The following is a 25,349-nucleotide window of genomic DNA, read 5'->3' as shown; positions in this document are numbered from 1 at the left end:
AAAGCTGCTCGTTTCGTGCTATGTTAACAGGATGACTTGCTGCCTGTCTCTGGTGGTGGTGTTTGCTGGAAGGGTGGTCTTAAGGGACTGACAAGGTGTTCGTTGACAAGTTGCAATTCATTCAGCAAAGCAGATTGGTTTGGGTCGGTATAATGGGTTAGAAGGGAATAGAGAGAGATACACTGAAATTGTTTGAACCTACAACATATTCGTCTTTGTGCTGCAGTTGAGTACAGCAAGTATCTCACTAAATATTAGCAATGTACTTTGTTATATCTTTCACTCAAGAGAAAGTAGATTCAAACCATTGACTCGACGTCTTTATGTACTGGTCAAACAAGCTACACCATGCTGATTAGTCAAAGACGAAACGTTAACTGTCATTTATGAAATAGATTACTTTTATCATTTCAGTATACGGGCCCGGTTTTGAAAATTTCGACCGAAATATTTTACGAGTTTTTGAAAGTACTGAACGATAGCTAGATTCTTGCACTAACTGATCGGTACTATGTACAACAATTTTGTATCTAATTCTGTACAATGTAGGGTTACTATAAATAACAAAGAAAAATGATTTGGTCAAAGCAATGTTCTTCTGTGACCTGATTACTAGCCTACTGTTTCACCGGAGAGCGAACATTTTATTGCATTGTTAGCACCGCTCCACTGGATCACTATGAACGACGGCTACGTACAAATGAAATCTCCTATTTGAAAATAAATTATTCCGTAATTTAATGTCGTGTCGAGCGGCTATTATCATATATTCCTTGTTTTGAGGATAGTCACGTTATTTTTCTTTATTCATGTTTTTTTTTTTTTTTTTGAAAACGGCTGGACTACCCGTTACCATCTGCCGATAGGCTTTGAGAGCAGACTTCAATGTGCTTCTCCATAGCTCTATTCACCACCAAAGTCTGACGATGTCTGCGCTAGCTAATGTGACGCAAACAGGGATAATAATGACGAATTTCGCGCTAAATCGTATTCAGAGTTGGCAGAACCCTCTCAGATCTTAATGAAACTTTCTGACCATGAAGACATTGTCACAAAAAGCTACTTTGCATACTTTGTTTTTCCAAAAATGATCTAGACTGTCTTTTGAAATGGTTCAAACTTTTTTTATCATTTTTTTTTTCAAAGGGATATAGTCTAAAAATGACAAATCATACAAAAAAATGTTGCAGAAGTGATTTTCACAAAATTAGTTAAATTTTTGAATAAATATATTGAAAAAATTCTTCATCGACTCCTCCACTGAAAAACATCGATTTTAAAAATTCGATTCATCTTTCATTTGGATGAAATTTTTATTCAAGATTGGAATTATGTTCCCTACCTACCGTTAAACATTCAAAGTGCGCACTTTCAAAGACAACAAATTTTTCGAAGAAAACTTTTCCTTGTCCAAACTGAATTTTTTTTCGGTGTATTTTTGTCGAAAACTAAACTAATGAAAGTCATAATAATCTCAGAATACAATTTCCCAACTGCTAGTTACCTGATACATGCAAAAAGTATTAGTAACGAATTTGGTATTAATAACAGACTTGGTTTTTCGACATTTTTATTTTTGAAATAATACGGACATCCGCTTGGAGCACGTTAAATCAGCCATTTGGGGCACTATAAGTAACTACTATAATATAAATTTGAATTATTTTGACAGGAAAATTGTGCGTAATTTCGTGCGAAAAACTCCAAAATGAGGTGAAGAGGATATAAAGATCGCAATTGCATCTGTACAAGATGGCGCCAGTATTCGATCAGCCTCTACACAATGCTAGGTTCCGTTCGAAACATTAATTTAAGTCGTTGGTGACGTAGATAATCGAAAATATCATGATCGAAAACGAGAAGGAAAAGGAACCTAGCAAAGCAACCACGTGAACCGGAATGCTCAACTTCAATTCCACACTCTGACGACGACGAGAACACCGAAGAAGTCATTTGCAAGTACAAAACCAGACGCAGCTACTGAAAAATAACATCATTTGCCACTTCCTCATTTTCTTAACTGAATTACGTCAAGGGATTGCATTTATTTTATGTGTTATTAATTTTTAACTCTTCTACATTATTCATTCCCGTAAAAAAGTTGAGCCGCTGATTTTCTAGGCGTGTACATTGTTTTAATTAATCTCGAATATAGTGAGCTATCATACCTCCAGATTTTAAATACGTCGCAAAAATGTACCTTACCCTTATTTGATTTAGTTTAAAAATTATTTAGTCATGCATAAAATCATTATTAACAGAACGTTGCCAGATGTATAAGCTTTTCAACGAGTGCTTGTTTGTCAAAATCAGTGTAAAAATACCTTCGCACGAGGTTACCAAAAAACTGACCTACTTGACCCTACTCTACTCTACTGTCAGAATTAGAATAGAAAAGTCAATGTTTTCAGCTGACGAAACTCGATGGATGAGTTTCCATCGACGATGAAACCTAAGCCTAAGCTGATTTCAAACACATGCCGGAGCTCAAATTCTACAAAGATTCCGCTATTGGAAATGTTCAAGTTTGTTTTCGAGAAAGAAGTTGCGAAAAATGAATTATGAATTGGCAAGGGATCTGTTCCTGTGGCATGAAAATCAATCCCTTCATTAAGTCCCATGATGGTCCAGTTAATTTGTCTTCAAATCCAACTAGTTGTCATTACAGCAAGGATGTGCTAAAGTGGTACAACGACTGTGGAGCCTAGTTCATGTCAAAAGAGCGCCGACTGAAGAAAAGTTACTTTTTTTTCGAAATTACCATTGATATTGTTTCAGTTCCATGAAAATAATCAAATATAACCTTTGTTCCATCCTTGCAAATTGTTTTGGTTGAAAAAAGGGTTAAAAAGCATTCGTATCTCTTCGGAAAGTTTTTAGAAGGTGAACATGGAGCTCAAAATAGCAGAAGTTACTACTGAGCAATTTCACCATCTACGTCATGAGATACTGATTATGTTCAAAAACACTAGCCAAGCAGAACCATTTGCTAGGCAGAAAAACTTAAAACACGTTGTCGAATGTAATGACATTTTTTACACCATCCCAATGTACATAGACAATGACACTGTTTGAAGTTAGGCTACATGACCTGGCAACTCGTACTAATCTCGCCGCTATCAAACAACTCATATCAAAGTACGCAAAAATGGATACAGTTAAGGAAGATACTTGGAGGAACTTCTTCCCGGGTCTTCGCAACGGCGTGCGTATCTTGAAAAAGCGTCCTACAAAACCTATCCCCTCCTACCTGACCATCCAATGCAAATCATACCAAGGTGTCACATATAGTTAGCGAACATTAGTCACGCTTCCAGAACAGATTCCTACGTGCTAATTCTGTGATTAGCCGCTATACCACCGAAAACCTTGCGCCGAGGCTGCTAAGGAAATTTCATCCACCTGTTACAGGCAAGACCGATACACAGTCGTCATATGCTAAACCAGAACCGGTTGCTAAACTACCGACTGCGACCCGTAAGAACAAAAACAAATAAAAACATCTGATCTTGAACAGCACGAAAGCTGCGACAGACAACGCACCTAATGTTTCACCCCCATTAAGAGGATCTCAACACGCAGCAGAAGCGCAGACATCTGACAGGGCTGTTAAATCAAGGACTGACATAAACCTGGTAGAATGGTTTTTGGAGAACGAATTCTGTATCTGGAAAACTGTCCAATCAACTTTCTCTGTTTTGCTTTGTATTATGTTGAGATAATAATTAACAAACATTATTTCAGTGAATCGCAAACAGTTAAAAAGAATCGTGATTCTCTCATACTTTTTTACGAGCCAAATTAATTTGCGATTCGTTATGTTACTGATCTCAATTGTTGAAAGGTTTTTAACACATTTTAAAGAATATACTGCCTTCTTTTATTCATGAGCTGTTCTATGATGGAAAAGTTAGCTAATTTTCAATTTCATATTTCATAATTCATGGTTTTCAACTCAAACCGGGTGTTACTTTTGAAATTCTTAGGTAGATAAATCGAGGAAACTGAGCGTTGATTCTGTTTCTTTTGTTAGTATAAATAACAATTGAAACAAATTTTCAAATTGAAAAACTACTATTTTGATTTAGAGAAAAGATTTGCTGCTACTGCTTCAAGATAGCTGCCGGTATTAAAATTTTGAAAAGATTCGCATCAATTATCTATCTTTGGTGCGACTAGACTAACTCTCTCTGTATCGACATTTAAAAAAAATATAATTTCATTCTTCGAAAATGTCGTTCTTAATATATACTCCTTGAATTAACTTGTTATATGTTGGAGTTCGGACTAAGAATTTTTAAGTTGAAATTCAAGCTCAAGTTCAGAGCCATCCTTGATTAAGATCTAAATTCAATAGAGCCAAATTTGGATTTAGATTGATATATATCCTTCTTCACAACATGAGTTATTCTGCATATGCCATATAGATCTACGGTATTTACGGATAATTTGATCAGAAATTGCCTTTCATGTTTTAACAAAAAAAAATTGAAACTAACCGCCTGCAGCTCTGAGATGAATTCACCTGAATTTTGGAACACTCAGAACTCAGTGTACTTCCCGACTTCCGAAAAGTTTAGTGAAAGCTTCAATTTATCCTCACGCAATTTGTATGTGGGACATGTCGATAAATCATGCGGAGTCTCCCCACAGTATGAACACTTTTCAACATCGCCATTTCAACAATCATCCTCACGATTTATATTTACTAAACCGTATCTTATTGGCACAGTGACCCAATTGTTTGCAACGACGCCCGCGTTCATGATCCGCTGCACATAAAGACGAACAGATAGACGAAGCCGGTCGGAAAGAACAAAGTTTTGGGAGAGCAGATCAAGCGAAAGTAACGCGAAACGAAACTGATGGAGAATAAGTTGGTTTCTTATCGTCCGCAATTTTTACGGAACTCGATTGCCAGCATTTCAGAATTTTCTTTGACTAAAGTAAACGTTTCTTTAAGGAGCCAACCTCATAGTTCAGCAGATCTTCGCAATTAAACCCCACGCCGGAGAAGACGCCATCAATCTCAACTTCCCTGGTAAGTACGTAGACGCGATAGGTCTTCGGAAAAAAGTCCACAACGAGAAATATAGTTTGTCTATTCAAGGTCGCCCCTCTGATACCCTAAGAGGTTTACCTAATCCAAAAAAGAGGCGAATGACCAAAGGGTTAAAACCACTACAACGGAAACATAAAAAAGAACATTAAAAAGCTTGAACAGAAGCAGCATATGAAAGACCAACAGAGATGAACAGCAGCACTAGTCAGTGATGCTGTGAATCGTCGACAGGCTTCTAGAGGTGATCCTACGTGCCTTCTCTTTCGTCGGTTCTCATCGTAAAGAGGGACAAGTCTGTCTTTGTCGTGAGACATGATGGTAAGCTTGAGCGATTCGTACCTGCTTAAGCGCGACCCCTATCAGCAGAATACAAAAGATTAGTTCGTAAGATTTCAAGCCTGTATCTAAAACCCTGCCACTTCTAGTTCTCCGATCTGTATATAACACATCCTTCCTCCCACTTGAGTACTATAGCTCTAAAGTTTCATAACTTTCCCTACTTAGTAATAGCTAGCTAATTGAATGAAGACATAAAATGGTACTTAATTTGGAACAACTTTGATTATATATTTGCACAAATTGTATTTACGTTTTCGGAATAATTTTATTGATAGGGCTAACATAACTTCGAATCAAAATCAGCCATTCGAAAAGCACAGATTTGATTTAGCTTATAGCTGTCAACGATTTACAATACTTCACACAATAACCAAAAATTAGTACAAAATATTGGCATTTATTTGAAGTGAATTCGTCTTACGGTCAAACGACCGCCCTTTTGGTCAAATTGCGTTTGTCAATTACGCCTTATTAGCAATTTATGGACGTCATAGATATTTTCATACAGTGAGGCGGTTTTAAAGAAAATCTCCCTAGTAGTGATATTTATTTACAAACTTTTTTTCAAGCAAACATGATGAGATTACAAAAAAAAATCGATAACCCACTTTGCGCATGAGGGACCTAACTTAGACACCTACTGCTGCCAGTTAAACGATATATCCAAAGTTGTGAACTGTTTGGGTTTCGTGTCTAACTGGCGCCAATTTTGGTCGTCTAACTGGCAGCAAGTTGGTTTCAGTTACTGACGAGTGAAACACGAAACATTCAAACTTTTCTGAGAAAAGTTTACTTTTTCCAACAACTTTGTTGAAGATTCGAAGTCTTCCTATTAATGTTGCTTGATGTTTTCGGATGGCCCCTTTTACGCCAATTCGTTAAATATAACTTTTGATATACCATGCTGACAAGCTCGATACATTTCACAAAAAGATTTGCATTATTCAAATGGTCACCTTCCCATACTACAGCATCGTCTCATCTCCTGTCTGTTTGAAGTAATTACGCAACTTTTGATTGAAATTGCATTTCAAATTTGATCTTCTCCGCTGAAATGGTGTCAATAGTGTCTTTGGAATACTCATTAAAAATATGAAGCTCTTTCATTGGTTTTAATCTCCCTAAAAGAGAGATTCTTGGATTGATTTTTTCTCAAATAGATGAAATGAGCAGAATTATTTGGCAATGTTTTGGAGACTGCCTTCGTGGCAAACCGAAATTTTCCAGTTTATTTCAGGCAGTGATATCAGTATGGAGTATCTAAGAGACCAGGTCGAACATTGGCAAGTTATATACCATTGGCACGCATGTATGTTTGTGCTTCATTCATTGTTCACTAGTCAAATGAGAAGCATGTTGATGGATGGTCAGATGATACCGTAAGAAGACAATCGGTTGTGTCCCAAAACATTACCCGTCTATCTTTTTGACAAGAAACACTGTGCGTCGAAAAAAATATCGTGCGCTCACCTCCAAATTCTCCGAACAAAAAAAAACTTACAAATTTAAACTTATTCTCTCCCTATCCAGAGGGATCGATCAAAACCGGATCCTCCTACACACTTGCTTCGCTGAGAATCGACCATGTATCGAAAGCATAGCTGACCGCAACCGCATGTGTGCCCGACATGTGTACATACATTAACTTTGATAAGGGTTGCGGAAGCCGGTTGATGAATTTCCGGTGGTGGTGCTTCTAACATAATGATTGCTGCCGTATAACGGGTTGTAAATATTTATCCTTTGGGGACCGTAGTTAGGTGAATGCTTTAGGAAAATTGAGTTCGATTTGTTAACTGTCTCACTCAGGACCAATTTCCGCCGCCGGTTTGATACATCAAATAAACAGAAAGCCATTTGCGACTAAATCGTTGATCGAACTATTAATAATTAATGTGTCAAACTCAGAACGTAACGGAGCGGGAATCAGTTTTCCATTGGAGAAACAAAATGTCAAAATAGTAAATTAAATTGTTCCACACGCAACAACGAACCAATACGCTATTATGCGTACTTTTTTCTACATTTTATCTGGCATCCCATCACGCTGAACGCTTCCGCCAGGGACAATAAATCGAACGAATGTCCCTGTACCGTGCCGACCGGTTGCCGGACGAGAAAACTCTGTAATTGAAATTGTCACATATCGAGCATATGCTTCCGGCTCACGCACATCAATTGGGTGGAAACATTTTTGTCACGCGAACAATTACCGAAATGAATTAGATCCTTATTGGTGCACCATTAAAACTGGACGGTGGTTCCAAATTGGATCAGTGAGACAGACATTAAGCATGATTTTTGTGTTTCGAATACATCTCGTCAGTAACTAGCACCAAGTGGGTGTCTAGTTAGACAATGTATCAAAACTAGAACCCAAATTAGCACTAGTTAGACACACAAAAAACCAAACGGGGAATTTATTGCATAATGCCAGGCGTTTGCTTCTTCAACCAAAAATACAAGAGTTCGTATTCGCTTTATCGTCGGCAAACCAGAGCTTCTGTATTTTCTTCCCGGGACATCACTCGGGACAAGCTAATTGCTTTAGGTGTTTACATATGTCGTTTGATTGTTTAGATGATTGTGTCTGACTGGTGCTAATTGGGGTACTGGTTTAGATACATCGTCTAACTAGACACCAAGTTGGTGCTAGTTACTGACGAGATGAGTTCGAAACGTAAAAATCAAAAGTAATTTAAATCAGGTCTTGTGCCGTTAATAAGCAAAATAGTTTAATCCATTCCAAATGTTTTTTTTTGCCTTTTCTTCCAGTTTTGGGCCTCAGGAAATCAACTTCTATTGTGCTTCGTTTGGGTTTAGTATCTTAATTCTTTTGAAAGGTAGAAGACACTTTTTTGGGGAAAAAATCTGTTAAAAATACATTTCCTACTACAATGTCATATAAATATCATTTGGAGTAATGTTATTATATGAAAAAGCTGCTCCTGAATATGAGATATGTTGTTGATGAAACACACAATGAGGAACGGTTTCAACTGACTGCCTTGAGTAAAGCAATAAAATCTAATAAACTGGAACCTTCATTTAAGAACCAAACCGGAGGTTCGCAAATTGAATTGGGTAGTAAATCAATGTTCGTTATTTGGATTTAATTCGTAAAAAAAAATTCTCTTCGCATTCTTATAGAATTTCCTTTTGTAAAAGAAGCTTACAAAATTGAATAATTATATAACTTAAAAACTATTCTGTGTCGCACATGTGGTTAGAAATTTTTCCAAAGAGATTTTTTAACCCGAGAAAAAGGCGAATGACTCAAGGTTGAAACCTCTGTAATAAAAGAAAATAGATAGGTAGGTATATTTATATTTAGCCATGTTCCAAGTATTCCAAGATTTTCCTGGAGTGAAGATCTAAAGATCTACAAACGTTACCAGTTACCTTCCGTACGTGTTTCGATACATACCCATGGAGGGTCTCAATACAAAGCTCAATTAAGTATTGCGTCCAATTGATGCTTATGGTTATCCAAGAACTTTTTGAAATGCAGAACTTAAGATCCGTAATCGTAATAAGCAATATGTTGATGATTTTTTTTCCTGTGTATGTCCTTTGAAGTTCAGGACACAATGCTCTATATAGTATGAAATTCAACGGATGTCACAGGTCAATTGAGGTCGTCTTTGAGCACCGTTCTAAAGATCTACATGCATAACCACTGTAAAGAATAGCAGATAAAAAAATCGATCAAAATACAAGTGAAGTGAATCAAGATATTCTCGCAACTGGTTTGACGAGTTCATGACGAATATTGGATATTTTTGGAACGAGCGCAACAAGTAGACGACGGAAATCGATGAGTTACGTCATTTCGAAATCCTTCCGATTTGGTGGGACTCTTTGGAACCCAGTAAAAATGGGTGTTTTTAGAAGAGATTTGACAAGTAGATGCCGAATATTGATGTATGAGACCATTTTTTGAAAACAAAGATAGCGTCTTCTGGTTCAGCGGAATTCTCTAAAACCCAATCAATATGGGTGTTTTGGAACAGGTTTGCCGAGTAGATGCCAAATATCGATGTCTGACGCCAATTCCATTTAGAATTCCTTAAAACCCAATCAACATGGGTATTTTTGGAACGGGCCTGACGATCAGACGCTAAATATCAAGGTCTGAGACCATTTTAAAAACAAAAATGGCGACTTCCGATTTGGCGGGATTCTCCAAAACCTAATCGATATAGGTGTTTTTGGAACGAGCTTGACGAGTAGGCGCCAAATATTAAAGTCTGAGGCCATTTTGAATACCACGATGGAGGCCTCCGGTTTAGAGGAATTCTCTAAAATCTAACCAATGTGGGTATTTTTGGAACTAGCTTGACGAGTAGAGGACAAATATCGATGCATGCGACCATTTTGAAAATCAAAATTGAAACTTTCGCATTAACAGAATTCTCTAAAACGTAGTCAATATTTTTTTTTGGAACGAGCTTGACAAGTAAACGCCAAATGCCGATATCTGACGCCATTTTGAAATCCAAGATGGCGACTTCCGGTTGAGCAAAACTTTTTACGATCTGAACAATATTAACAACGGGCGTGACAGGTAGATGACGAAATTCGATGAAGGACGTCATTTTAAAATTCAAGAGGGTGACTTCCGGTTGAGCAATTTTTTTCAAATCTTGAAGATATTTATATTTTTGAAACGTGGCGCGGAAATCGATGAGTGAGGTCAGTTTGAAATTTAAAATGGCAATTTCAAGTTGAACAAACTTATCCGAAACTCTAACAATATGAGCATTTTTTGAACGGGCGTAACAAGTAGATTACGGAAATCGATGAACGATATCATTTCGAAATCCAAGATGGCGACTTCCTGTTGAGCAAAACTTTTTAGAATCTTAACTTAAGTACCCATCTTTTGGAACAGGGATTACGCGGAAATCGATGAGAGACGTCATACAGTGTCACCTATCCGGACAAAACTTCAAAATTTCATTTTGGGTTTTTCATAATTTAATATCTTTATCTGTTTGTAACAAGGGTGAATAGTGTCTCCTCAAAATATTAAGTCTTGAGGACGAAAGACAGATTTCAAAAGTGAAATAGATGAACAATACTGGAAAAATACTGTATTCAAATGGATATATCTTTTTAGTTAGGATTCCGAGGATTCCGATTGAGCTCGAGCTGGTTTCATTTGGACAGTTATCTGCTGGACTTATACTTGCCATTCGATTTGGTCGTTACAAGCCTTTATTCTCGCTCGATATGAAGAACAAATGATAAATCGTGCACTAAATTAAAATTATAATGTTCAAAATGGCTGTACTTTTTTACAGTTCGGAAAGATCGATTTTAATTAATGATACTTGAAAATGATTGTACTTTCCGAAAATGAATGTCTTGTTTTGCCCCTTTCTACCCCGAGGTATGAAAAATGGCGATTTTTCATGATATGTCTAAAGGAGACGCATGGTAGTTTTGATTACCCAGGGTTCGGAATATAATTTATAAATGTCTCCTAACATTATCAACAATTGAAATAATGTGTATTCTGCTAAAAATTCACCACATCAATTTTTTTGAATATGAATTTTCAGATATAGTGCACTTTATATCAAATATGAATTCAGCGCCACAAAATCTCCCTAATGTGAGGTTTTCATCAAATTCGGGCCACTTTTGAGGTTTTATCCGACTTTTGTATGGAAGGTGACCACTGTGCCTCAGTTTGAAATTCAAGATGGCGACTTCCGGTTGAACAAACTTGTCCAAAACTTTAACAATATGGGTATTTTTGACACGGGCGTGACAAGTAGATGACGTAAATCGATGAGTGACTTCATTTTAAATTTCAAGATGGCGACTCCCGGCCGTGCAAAATTTATCAAAACCCTTACAATACGGGTGTTTTTGGAACGGGTTTGCCGAGTAAATAGCAATCGAAAGTCGCCATTTTAAATTTTCAAGTTGTCGTATATTGACTTGCGGATTCGGGAATCTAGCTAGGCAATAAAAATACCCTTATTGTTAAAGCCACCGAAAACTTTGCTTTACCAGATGGCGCAATTTAAAATTGTAATATGGTATCGAAAATCGCTTACTGACATTAATTCTTGCACCCCATTCTGAAAATACTAGTAATGTTAGGCACATCAATAAGTTTGCTCAACTAGAAGTGGCCATTTCATGCATCAAAATGTATTTATTGCAACGATTTCTACCATTTCCTCGATAACTTTCTTCCGTTTTGTTTGTTTTATAGAGAGTTGTTCATACAGTTAAGACCCACTTTTCTCTACTCCCGAAGGGCTCTGACAAACGAACCAAGCAAAATTCGAGTACATAAATGCTTTTTGGGAATATATTTCGTACTTCATGTAGTCTCAAATATAAAAATTTCAATTTAATTTAAATTTTGCACTGGAAACTTATGATTAATAATCAAGAGGGTTATGAAGCTGTGTCTAGGCACTATTGGAATCAGAATTTCAAAATGGCCTAAAACATCGATTTCCGACATTCAATCGTCGATTCCATTCCGAAAATACTCATATTGTTGAGGTTACCCATCGTTTTCTAAACAAGAAGTCGCAATCTTGGATTTCAAAATTGCCTAAAACAGCAGTTCTCAACCTTCTTCGTTTCACGCACCCCTTCGAAATCACCCTGGATTGTAGCGGACCCATATACACCCACACAAAGTTACCGCAGACAGGAGGATCTGGTGGATGTAGCTTGCTGCTGCGTGTTGAGAACCTATTTCTTAGCGCTAATGCATTAGCTGTGTTGTCCACAACTTAGGAGTCAACCCATTTGCCATCTCTGCAGTGTTATTGTTCAAATTAATGTCTTGATTGGTGCAGCTTTCAAGATGTCCGAAGTTCTTATTTGTTTTTTGCTTTTATGGGTCGCTGTCGTAAATCGTAAATGTTTATCGGCATTGTAGGAATCTGACCAGGGTAGGTACACAGCGTTAGTTGCCAACCGCATTTTAACAACACGAATGCCTTTGGGAATGACACTGAAATTGTTTCCTTAAGTAACGGATTCTCCGTATTTTAACATAAATCTATTAATATAATCTGGTCTAATACGCGGCGCTAGGTCGTGTAGGCGCACCTCAATTTTATCGTCATCCATATATTCAGGTTCTTTTTTTATTTCGATTATAGAGGTTTTAACCTTAAGGTCATTCGCCTCTTCGGGCTACAAAAATCTCTTATGAAAAATTTCTAACTCTATGTGCGGGGTCGGAACAACCCAGATGCGCTGCGTACAAGGCAACCGATTTATCAACTACGCTACGCCCACCCCATTCAGGATCTTCTTTTCAACGTCAAATTACGCAAAATTCTGAATTTCCTCAACATTCTAAGTAGTATTTTATCAGAATATTTAATAGTCTTATTAGAATGATGCATGAATGAAGCAGAATCCTGAGCGTATCCGAAACTTTTCTTCTGAATGCTGCTAAGGATACCACAGACAGTCTCAATTTTATCGTCATCCATACATTCCGGATCTTTTTTTAACGTTGTCGTATTCAATGCCGTGTTGCTTGTTGTTCATCGCAATAAAATGTTCTGCCTTAGCTAAACTTTTTAACGTTATCTATATACAGTTTCTCACGTGGTGTAACTGTATATATGTTACTTCCTTGAGATGAAGATCCGTTTTCCATTTTACTAACAATTCAACATGACTGTAGATCAAAGGATTTTTTTAAGTCAATCGAAATTATATTTTCTCGCTTTACAGATACTTTTATTTTTTGTGGCTGATTCATTTATTCGATGTAATACTATTTATGAAGATCGATTTTGTTTGATATCAATATTTTAATTTCTGTTTGTTGCGAAAAAGCTTTAAATTTCAATATCGACCGGAAAAGATATTCATCTTCGCGGACCTTCATTAACCTTTTCACGGCACTCTAGGGGTCTTTCAAAATCACCCTGGGTTGTTGTGGATCCCCATGGTCTGCCACGAAAAGAAATTCTTGAAACTCCAGTATAGATCCGGAAAAGACATTATTCGCGGAACCCCAGCTGCTTCAAGGATCCCAAGGGGTTCGCGTTCCCCAGGTTGGAAATCTTTGGCCTAAAACATCGATTCCCATCATCTACTCATCAATCCCATCCCCGAAATATCCATATTGTTGAGGTTATAGTTTTTTCTAAACCGGAAGTCGCCATCTTGGATTACAAAATAACATAAAACATAGATTTCCTTCATTTTATCGTCTATCCCATTCCTAAAATACCTTATCATTGACGATATAGAACGTTTTCAGTTCAGGCAGTCGCCCTCTTGGTTTTCAAAAAAACCTAAGCATCGGTTTCTACCATCGACTCGTCAATCTTATTTAAAAAAACCCTTATTGTTGAGGTTATAGATCGTTTTCTAAACGAAAAGTCGTTATTTGGATTTCAATATGGCCTGAAACATCGATTTTCGTCATCTACTCGTTCACCCCATTCCCAAAATATCCATATTATTGAAGTTAAAGAGTTTCCCAAACCGGAGGTCGCCATCTTGAATTCCAAAATGGTCTGAAACATAGCTTTCCGTCATCTTCTCGTCAATCTCATTCCGAGAATACCCTTATTGTTGAGGTTATAGAACTTTTTCTACACCAGAAGTCGCCATCTTGGATTTCAATCTAGCCTAGACATCGATTTCCGTCATGTACTCGTCAATCCCATTCCGGATAAAACCGGTATTGTTGAGGTTATAAAGTTTTCTAAACCGGAAGTCTCCATTCCAGATTTCAAAATGGCCTAAAACATCAATTTGCGTCATCATTCCGAAAACACGCGAATTGTTGAGTTTATAGGTTTCCGGAAGTCACCATTTTGTATTTCAAAATAGCCTTAAACATCGATCTCCCGCATCGACTCGTCAATCCCATTCGAAAAATACCCATATTGTTGAGGTACCAGAGCGATTTCTAAACCGGAAATCACCATCTTGGATTTAAAAATGGCCAAAAACATCGATTTCCGTCCTCCCCTCGTCCATTTTCTTTACGAAAATACCCATACTGTTGCGTTTATAGTAAATTTTCTATTCGAAAGTCGCCATTTTGGATTTCAATATGGCCCAAAACATCGATTTCTGTCATCTACTCACCAACCCCATTCTAAAAACTACCATATTGTTAAAGTTTTCTAAACTGGAAGTTGTCGTTTGGATTCCTATTTGATCTAAAATATCGATTTCCGGCATACAATAGTCTATCGCATTGCAAAACTATCCATATTGTTTAAGTTATAGAGTTTTCTAAACTGGAAGTCGCCAGTTTGGATTCCAAAAGGTCCTAAAACATCCATTTTCGTCATCTACTTATCAATCCAATCCAGAAAATACACTTGCTGTTGAGGTTATAGCGAGTTTACCAAACCGGAAGTCGTTATGTCATATTTCAAAATGGCCTAAATATAGAAATATAGGCATTGGCTCGTCAATCCCATTTCGAAAAAAGCGCATATTGCTGAGGTTATATATCGCTTTCTCACCCGGAAGTCGCCATCCTGGGATTTCAAAATGGCCTGAAACATCGAGTTCCGTCATCTACTCGTCAATCCCATTCCGGAAACACTCATATTGTTGCGTTTATAGAAAGTTTTCTAATCTGGAACTCACCATTGTGGTATCTTAATTCTTAAATTAGTTACGGAATTTGTGTTTCGACTTCGTTTCATCAAAATCCGACACTAACTTGATAACAGGACTAAGCTAGCGCCGGTTTGACACCAGCTCCAAAAAACAAAAAGACTGTGTTTGTGAGCAAACCCATAGTCCTGCATGATGTCCCGCTCAGAAATACATTTTGCATTTGTTGTAGCTAGCGTCAATCCGGCGCTGTTTATTCCTGTCACTAAGTTAGTGTCGAATTCTGATGAGACCAAGTCGAAAAGCAAAATCCATAAGTAATTTAGTTATAGGTTTTGTGCTCTTCACGCGCAAAAATGGATTTAAACAATTTTCTTCTTTATGGAGAAAAAAAATGATTTTACCAAAAAAAAATTCTCTCAGTTTTTTTCGAGTCTTTTGCCGAAACTGTTTGGCTGAGATCTCAGTAAAAGTGACGTTTAATAGCTGATACTCGGGAAATATGTCGCCAAAAATCAGGAAAAAAATCTCATTTCACATTTTTTTGCGATATCAGTTTCTAAATTTGCTGTCTATGCGGCTGTTGGGAAGTTACCGAGGCGAATTGAGTGTGTAGATCTTAATTCTTGCAAAAGATCTATTCTCGATAAACAAATTTTATATAATCATTTAAAAAATAATTTTTTTCTTAATTTTATATAAATACCATTTGCAACAATTTTGCCTGCAGACAGAAACACTATAGTAAAACCTGCTCATGGAATCAGAGACATGTTGTTGGTGAAGCATGCGATGAAAAACGGTTTCAACTGACTGCCTTGAGTAAAACAATAAACTCTAATATTCTAAGAATAAAACTCCAATCTCCACTCACCTTTCCCAGATTGACGAACCCGTGCTCCTCGGCCACCTGCTCCACGAGCCGCTCGTCCCCGTTCGGAATGTGCACAGCCCAGTGATGTGTGTAGTGTCCGCTGCCTTCGTAGTGATCCTTGGTCACGCTCCCACTCACACCGCCGCCCGCCGGCGGATCCACACTATTGGAACTAATTTGCCTAGTACTACTACTACTACTGCTGCTGCTGCTGCTGCTGCCGCTCTTACCACTAATATCTGCATCACAGTGTACCACGGAAATTGCATCTACTAACACTACCGCTACGACTATGTACAGTAACACTATCGGCTGAAATCGGTGCCACCGGAAAGCGGGGGAAGGCCTGCTGGCTGTTGTGATCATCGGGGAGGCGCACGACACCCCGTGCAGCACTCGACGACTGTGCACTGTGCATGACTGGAATGGTGTCGTCGTCATCGTTGTGGTGGTGGTGTAGGACCTGGCCTCAGCTGGGCCTGGTGGTTCCCGAAGGTCGTTGAATTTGGCACTTTTTCGTCGGTAAGGATCGTAGCTAGTGCCACCACCCCCGCCGGAGTTTGAAATCTTCCCACTATCTGTCCATCTAACGTCCGATTCCAGAATTGAGGGCTGAGTGCAACCAGTTGCAGCTGCTTCGGACTTCATTTGGGGAAACGGTTCGTGTGTCGACTGGCGCGAGCTGCGAGTAGCCAGCGGATCATTGATTACTCGCACGCACACACACACGTGACTCGCAGGTTTGTCCGCTGTATTTATAGCTTAAACTAAATCACTTTTCGTACTTAATTTCACTGGAGAGTATACAGTACCTGTTCCGAGTAGTAGGGATTGAGTAATTTTGTGTGCGTGTGTGATTATTATTAATTTCATTTGTTGCTTTCAACAGCTTTTTTGTATCTGAGTTGTTGATGAGAATTTATTCGCTACCGGGTATCCTATCGAGGCGGTCTCAGTTGGCACAGGTTCAGTGCATCGTGGTTACATGACGGGTTCTGAAAAAAGGGAAACGAGAAAGACATAAATTTCCATTAACAAAATGTAAAAAAAAATGTTTTAGGTGTTTTAAAAGTAGCAAGATAATCGATCTGATGTTAGTAAATTCAAACACTCATCAATCAGCTAATTTCTTCTGCTAACTAAATAACCAGGCCAGTTTATTCAATTTCTTAAATCCAAGCTACAGTCGTTAATCTGTTAGGTTCCCTGGCCCGTCCATCGTCTCAGCTGCGATAAATTGATGGTCAGAGGGTTTTTCCCTAGAGTCGGCGACGGCTACTAACCGCCCATTCGTTCCGGTAGAACCATTTCCCAAACCGGCACACAAGATTAATTCCGGACCCGATCGGTTCAGCACGGTTTTCACTCTATTTTAGATGAGCGGCGGATCCGATGCGATCATGAATAAAATATTAACCGCCCTAATGACGGAAAACTTTGCCAATATCCATTAATTACGATCTCGAACGGAGGAGGAGGAGCAGCCGGGCTGGAAGGTGCAAAAAGTGCAAGTTTTTCCCCGTTGACTTCTGAGTGCTGCTTTCTACGCCACCCGTTGAGTGATGATAGCCGTACTGTGTGGCCAACCCACAGCCAACTTTTGTGGTAGTGATGATTATGAAAAAGCCCCCCTTCTGCTATTCATCTCCCGTTCCTGGTCCACGGTTTGGTGAACCGTTCCCCAATCCGATTAGACTGGAATAAAAGTGCAAAACCCGTCCGGATCAGCCCTAAGCCAAATTGAGCCAATATTAGTTTTGCCTTGTATCAAGTGAAAGATTGATTGCGGTCGTGTTTTTCTTCGGTTTGATTGCAGGTCAAACCTGGCAGGAAGGATAAGTACGGAGCTATCGAATCCAGGACGAAAATGCAGTTTGGGGCGATGCTACTGCATCATCATCATCATCGCTATTAGTACCGTAGAAGAAGCTGCCAACAGCATGTAGTAGCTAACAAAAAATCTGAACTTGATAAACATTCCCTGCACCCCCACCCCCCTGTTTGAAAGATTCGAGACTTGTTTGGAACGAAAACAGTAGAAAACAACAGCTCCTCAATGGAAACGATGCTCAATTTCTGTAATTGAATTCCGTGCATCATTTGGCGAACGAGCAGAGAGCATTGGCTGAAACGATGTTTAAGGGAGTTGAAATTAAATTCCGAACGGTTTTGTTGGCTCTCGATGTCATTGTTGTATTATATTGAATTGAAGGACGCATTCCACCACCACCACGGGAGCCGAGCGGGGTGAGCAACAAGTTGTCGTTTGGAATTATGCGTCCTTCGATTTGTGTCTTGTGAGAGCTCCGGTCGAAACGCGGATAAAACATCGAGTGATACATAGGGCTTTGGTATTGATAGTACCGGTATGGTAAATTCCGGGAATTCCGCCTCAATTGTGATACCGAAATACCGGTTCCTAATTTAAATAAGTACCGCTATTTTCGGATTTGCAACATTTTTGATAAAGAATACATCTAACTTTGACAAGAATCAAATTGTCACCGTCTCCAGAAATCTACCACCCGGTAATAACGGGAGTCAAGTGTCACACTCAACCAGTAAAATAATGCGGTATAATTATCACAAAAACGTGACAATGAAGTTGCTTTTTGCCTTCGATTTTCCAATTCACGCTGGACACCCTAAGGTGTTTGTAGACGTGTCATTCCGCAGCGACAAGACGTTTGTATATACATTGGCGCAAATTTGAAAGGATAACAAACTCTCATACGACAAATGTAATGATTGATTCGCCTTTGAGAAACTGTGAGAAATTGAGCGGAGAGAAGACTGCTTGATCAGTTATGTGCCATGTTAGACTCTCTATAGAAGCCCTTGTAGCGTGTATTTCACTCTTGATCAAACTTTTTGATATAGGGGTCCATTTTTTTTATTCATTTCGTTTATTTGATAGGCACAAATGCGTTAGCTTGGCGGTGCCAAATTCTTTTGTTTTTACATTTTGGATATTTTAAAACTAGGAGGTTACAATGTTGAAATATTTTTTTTTATGAAAGAGAAAAATTTTACAGCTATCTTAAGACTAGAAATATGATTCTATATACAAGAGAGGGGGCAAATTTTTTTTTATGAAGATTTTAAAACAAGGAATTCAATAGTAATAGTTTTTAGGAAATATTTACAATTATCTTAAAACTAACAATATAGTTTGGTACACAAAAGGGGGAACAAATATTTATGAAAAATTTCACCGGTGTTTTAAAACTAGGGATACAATTCTATTTACAAGATGGGGGACAATAGTTTTAACAAAGAGGTAAAATTACAAATATCTTAAAACTAGGAATACGGAATACAAATTTGATTTTTTATCGGAGACTTATGCTTGGTCAAGATATTCAGAGGGGGGGATTATTTCCAAAATCGGTGTAGAAGCAGTTGTATCAAGGACAGGGGAGAGAAGGCGTAGATGGTGGCCGGGAGAGAAGAGCAAAACATGCAACTTTCGGACAAACGGGAGATCAGTGAAACCAATTAGCGCCTCAGTCTAGTAGGTCGGATTGGCGGATGGTATTCTTCGGACCCGCGGGGAATCCTTCAAAAGTCATCGGCCCTCGAGTCGCTCTCGGTTCAGTTTCCGTAGTGGTAAGGGCGCCGGCGGTTACATAGTGGCAGTCTGGAGCTGATCGGTTCCACACGGCAGGAGGAAACTTCTAAAAACGAAAAATAAAAAGAGAGGGGCTAAATTGGGATATTTATCGTTTTTATGAAAGTATAAATAAGGGACATATAGGGGAAATCAACGATTTGCCAGCATATCTCGGACTGGGACATTGGGTGGTCTACCTCGGGCCCGAAGGGAATCCTTTAACTGAGACCTGGCGTCCAAATACCCAGACAACGTGCTCGATGTCGTGATAGCCCTCGTCACAAGCGCACAGACTACTCTCCGCAAGCTCAATACGCCGCAAATGCGCATCTAAGGTGTAGTGGTTGGACATAAGTCGGGACATCACACGAATAAAATCCCAACCTACATCCATCCCCCTGAACCAAGACTTCGTTGATACCTTTGGGATAATGGAATGTAGCCATCGTCCAAGTTCATCATTGCTCCACGAGGTTTGCCAACTGTTGAGTGTCCTCTGACGACAAATACTAAAAAATTCGTTGAAGCAGATTGGTCTTTCGTGAATTGCTTTTTGGGCTTCATCGAACGAAGAGCCTCGATAGAGCTGAGGCTGTCCGAAACGATGAAGTAGTGATCTGGGGGCAGAGTGTCGATGATCCCAAGGGTGTACTGAATTGCAGCTAACTCTGCGACGTAAACTGAAGCGGGATCATTGAGCTTGAATGAAGCGGTGATAGTATTGTTGAAGATACCGAAGCCAGTGGACCTATCGAGATTTGATCCGTCAGTGTAGAACATTTTGTCACAGTCGACTTCTCGGAATTTATTATAAAATATATTGGGGATCACTTGCGGGTGCATATGGTCCGGGATTCCACGAATCTCTTCCTTCATGGATGTGTCGAAGAATACAGTAGAATCAGAAGTATCTAGGAAACGAACACGGTTGGGAGTATACGTAGAAGGATTAATGCTCTGTGCCATGTAGTCGAAGTACAAGGACATAAATCGGGTTTGAGAATTAAGCTCGACGAGCCTCTCGAAGTTTTCAATCACCAACGGGTTCAGAATGTCGCATCGGATGAGTAATCGATATGATAGTTCCCAAAATCGATTTTTTAGCGGAAGAACGCCCGCCAGCACTTCGAGACTCATCGTATGGGTCGAGTGCATGCAACCCAAGGCAATGCGCAAGCAACGATACTGGATTCTCTCCAGTTTGATGAAGTGTATGTTCGCAGCGGAGCGGAAACAGAAACACCCGTACTCCATCACCGACAATATCGTTGTTTGGTACAACCTGATCAGGTCTCCTGGGTGAGCACCCCACCATGTTCCAGTTATTGTTCGGAGAAAATTGATCCTTTGTTGGCATTTCTGTTTCAGATACCTAATGTGACATCCCCAGGTACCTTTAGAGTCGAACCAGACCCCGAGATATTTAAATGTGAAAACCTGGTTGATCGTTGCACCCATTAATAGGAGCTGGAGTTGCGCCGGCTCACGCTTCCTAGAAAAAACAACCAACTCAGTTTTCTCCGTGGAGAACTCAATACCCAGCTGAAGAGCCCAAGCAGACAAATTGTCCAAGGTATTTTGTAATGGTCCTTGCAAGTCGGCAGCTTTGGGCCCTGTGACAGAGACCACGCCGTCGTCTGCAAGTTGCCTTAGCGTGCATGAATTGGCAAGACAATCGTCAATGTCATTCACGTAAAAATTGTAGAGTAGGGGACTTAGACATGAGCTCTGGGGAAGACCCATGTAGCTAAATCGCGATGTTGTTAAATCGCCATGCGAAAAGTGCATGTGCTTTTCAGACAACAGGTTTAGCAAAAAGTTATTTAAAATTGGTGAAAGACCATGCTGATGCAGCTTCTCTGACAGAATGTTGATAGAAACTGAGTCAAAAGCCCCCTTAATATCCAAGAAGACTGATGCCATCTGCTCTTTGTTAGCATAGGCCATTTGGATTTCTGTAGAAAGCAACGCAAGGCAATCGTTCGTCCCTTTGCCTTTGCGGAAGCCAAATTGTGTATCTGACAGTAAGCCATTTGCTTCAACCCAATTGTCGAGGCGAAACAAGATCATTTTCTCGAACAACTTCCGAATACAGGACAGCATTACAATCGGCCGATACGAGTTGTGGTCGGATGCTGGTTTTCCTGGTTTTTGGATGGCGATGACCTGCACTTGCCTCCAGTCATGAGGGACAATGTTACCCTCAAAAAACTTGTTAAATAAATTCAACAAGCGCCTTTTTGCAGTGTCGGGCAGATTCTTCAGCAAGTTGAATTTGATTCTGTCTAACCCTGGGGCGTTATTGTTGCACGATAAGAGAGCAAGTGAGAACTCCACCATCGAAAACGGTGTTTCGTTCGCGGTATCGTGAGGAGACGCGGCGCGGCACGTTTTCTGTACCGGGACAGAGTCTGGACAGATCTTCTTGTCGAAAGCGAATATCCAACGGTTTGAATATTCCACGTTCTCGTTGGTACTATTACGGTTACGCATACGTCGAGCCGTACCCCAAAGAGTGCTCATCGCTGTTTCTCTCGTTAACCCGTCGACGAACCGGTGCCAATGACTGCGTTTTTTGGCTTTCATAAAACTCTTCATTCTCCTTTCTAATGACGCGTACTGTTGATAGCTAGCGGGTAACCCGTCTTCCCGGAAGGCCTTATACGCAGTGGACTTTTCCGCGTACAGCTCTGAGCACTCTTTATCCCACCACAGGGTGGGAGACCGTCCATGGGTATTCGCGCTGGGTACTGGTTTAGTCTGAGCTTGATTCGCACTGTCGAGAATCAAGCCAGCCAAAAACCTGCACTCTTCCTCCGGAGGAAGTTCTTGAGTGGATTCGATTTTAGCGGATATCGCGGTCGCGTAACTCTTCCAATCAATGTTCCGTGTGAGGTCATACGAGACATTGATTGTTTCCGATGGTCTTGAACCGTTAGCAATTGAAATCACGATAGGCAAATGATCGCTACCGTGGGGATCAGGGATCACCTTCCACATGCAATCTAACTGTAGCGATGTCGAGCAAAGCGACAAATCCAACGCGCTTGCGCGTGCTGGTGGTGTAGGAATCCGCGTCATTTCTCCCGTGTTTAAGATGGTCATGTTGAAATTATCGCAAAGATCTTGGATTAATGTTGATCTATTATCATCATGAAGACAGCCCCATACCGTACCGTGCGAGTTAAAGTCTCCCAGAACTAGCCGCGGAGCCGGTAAGGATTCCGTGATATTACAAAGCGTTCGGTGCCCTACCGAGGCTCTAGGAGGAATGTAGATGGAAGCAATGCAAAGGACCTTTGATTAAAACTTGACAAGCGACAATTTCAAAGCCTGGTGTCGAAGAGAGGTTAATTCGGTTGAAAGAATAGCACTTTTTGATCCCCAAAAGTACTCCTCCATAGGGGTTTTTTCCATCCAGACGAATTATATTAAAGTCGTGGAAGTTGAGATTTATATCGGAAGTTAACCAAGTTTCACATAATGCGAAAGCATCACATTTTAAACTATTTAGTAAAAATTTAAATCCTCATGCTCTCCCTCGCATTTGCCGTACCGTTTTTTATTGCCACAATAAGTGGCTGTGTGGCCCAGTTGCTTGCAATTGCTGCAGTTCATTACCCGCAGTACAAACAGGCGAACAGGTAGGCGAACCTTATCCAGGAGGACATAGTTGGGAAGAGCAGATCCGGAGAAAGTCACCCGAATCGAGTCTGACGGAGAATAAGCTGAAGATGATAAGACCTTCAGTTTTTGCGGAATACAATTGATTACATTCCAGAATCTTCACCTTTTGAAGTGAAGGGTCCTTAAAGCAGCCAACCCCGTACTTCAACAGGTCTTCGCACTTTAGACCCGGTTCGGCGACGACCCCATCGATCTCCACAACCCTACAAGGCACATACACTTTGAATTGCTTCGTAAAACGCTCGCTGCGAGCAATCTGGTTTGCCTGGTCGAGGTCATTTACTATAACGCGTATCTTATTAGCTCGAACACGTGTTATCTGAGCCACGGACGGGTAGTTGGCAGTCAGCTCCCGTGAGATTTCTAGAATATTGGGCGATTTCGTGTTGGGCCGGAAATACACCACCCAGGGTCCATTTGAACTGGCTGGGTATGCTTTAATACGGGGAGGACTGGGGGAATCAGGGGAGGGAGAAATTTCGGGTTTATCCGGTAACACGGAGGATAACACGTGATGTAAACGAGAGATGAAACTTATATTCAGGGGAAAGGGAAGAAGTAGAGACCGATCAGGGAAAGGGAAACGAAAGAAAAAAAAATACTTAGCTTATATAGCGGCGATTCCGGCTATTCTGGTATTCACTTGACCAGCCTGGGCACCGGCGAACAAAGACTGCCTCAAACAATGGTTGACCTTCACTGACAATATTTATTCTTATTCACTTTATGCACGGCACCAGAAAACGAACTGCTTCGATCGAGAGCTCGGAGGGTTATGATAGGGGTCCATTTAAAATATCAACCAGCAAGATAGCATTATAAATTTTACGGTTATAACTCCTGGCGTACGCAATATCTATTCTATTTGATCCAAAGTAATGACGACGATCTTTTATCTGATTTCCATGTACATAGCTACTATGATTGGAAAATAACGGAAAACATATTTTTGGGGAAAGTTTAAGAAGTAATGTTCTCAATAGTTCATTCGCTATGTACCGACATAATTAGTTTGTGGCGTCACGTCTGTTTTGAGGCTCGCTGTTTAATCCTCATCTATAAAAGAACGTGTGCCTATTTAGTGCATACCAATTTCGATTTTGACATTCGCATGAGTCGCTTCGAATGGTGAGAATTGAAATTTGCTGACGGCTGAAAAAGACAGTTGCCAGCAGAATGAGGTATACAAAAGAAAACAGAGCCATGGAGTGCAAAGGTAAGGAAGCAGGCAAATCTTACTATTAGACATTAAACTGTACAGTAAATAGCGTTGAGTTCTACTCAACTTAGTGGCAGCACTATGTATCTATATAGAGCAGATTTACAGCACACAATCCCTAAGGATCTTTAAATTCATGTAGTGCTATTTATAGAGCAAATATAAAATCTATAAAATGTCGACGAAATGCTGTCGTATAATTTATTATGAACCTCCTCTTGAGTATTATATTAGGCAACTTTCGTTGCATGTGAAAACCAAATTCCATTGAGTATAAAATATTTCATTCCACAGTGTTTTAAAACGTCGTTTTCGTGCTCAAAATTAATAGCGTATATACCGTTAATTTTATAAGTATAGTTTGTTTGGAGAAGTTGTTGCCCTTATGATTGCGCATCTACAGAAGTATATCATTTAGTTATTAATTCACCTATAAGTGATATACGAAATTAATTTTCTGAACTAATTAAGATAGAGATATTGTGTCTTCAGCAAAGTTGTAGCAAACGTAATTACAAAAGAAATTGCTCAGGGCACCATATATCTAACTTTAATAGTTTACATGTTACGGAACATATTATATGAAAGACCTCTTAAAGTTAGTTTTTTCATGATAACTTTTTTAGACATTCTCCTACCTTCTTGTTATCTTCCGCAAAGTTGTTTGCGGTATTAAATCACATATTTTTGCCGATCATAGTTGCTTTCTATCTGTTGAATTTAAAAAGATATTCCAAATTTTGTGATATTTTTAGGGTAACTTGCACCTTAAATAATTCGTTAAGGAGCAAAAAGGAGCAAACAACATCATAATAATCTGAAAGTACTAGCTTTTTACTTTTATATAGTATAAATCACTTATAGGTGAATTAATCACTAAATGATATACTTCTGTGGATGCGCAATCATAAGGGCAACAACTTCTCCGAACAAACTATACTTATAAAGTTAACGGTGTATACGCTATCAA

The 25,349-nt window shown here is 39.4% G+C and overlaps 1 protein-coding gene across 5 annotated transcripts in view; it reads right to left on the bottom strand.

Moving 5' to 3' along the window:
• LOC131685028 (furin-like protease 1) overlaps window positions 1-25,349 on the bottom strand; it is a 755,254-nt gene that overhangs the window by 434,599 nt on the left and 295,306 nt on the right. For all 5 annotated transcript variants that reach the window (XM_058968377.1, XM_058968376.1, XM_058968375.1 and 2 more), the window contains one exon: window positions 15,861-16,855. In XM_058968377.1, the coding sequence (XP_058824360.1) occupies window positions 15,861-16,508 (648 nt within the window). In that variant the 5' untranslated portion in view covers window positions 16,509-16,855. The remainder of the gene's footprint in view (window positions 1-15,860; window positions 16,856-25,349) is intronic.

Source organism: Topomyia yanbarensis, chromosome 2 (assembly GCF_030247195.1).
Source record: "Topomyia yanbarensis strain Yona2022 chromosome 2, ASM3024719v1, whole genome shotgun sequence".
Taxonomy (NCBI): domain Eukaryota; kingdom Metazoa; phylum Arthropoda; class Insecta; order Diptera; family Culicidae; genus Topomyia; species Topomyia yanbarensis.
Note: the sequence above shows the minus strand (reverse complement) of the source record. Positions and strands in the feature narration are given on the sequence as shown.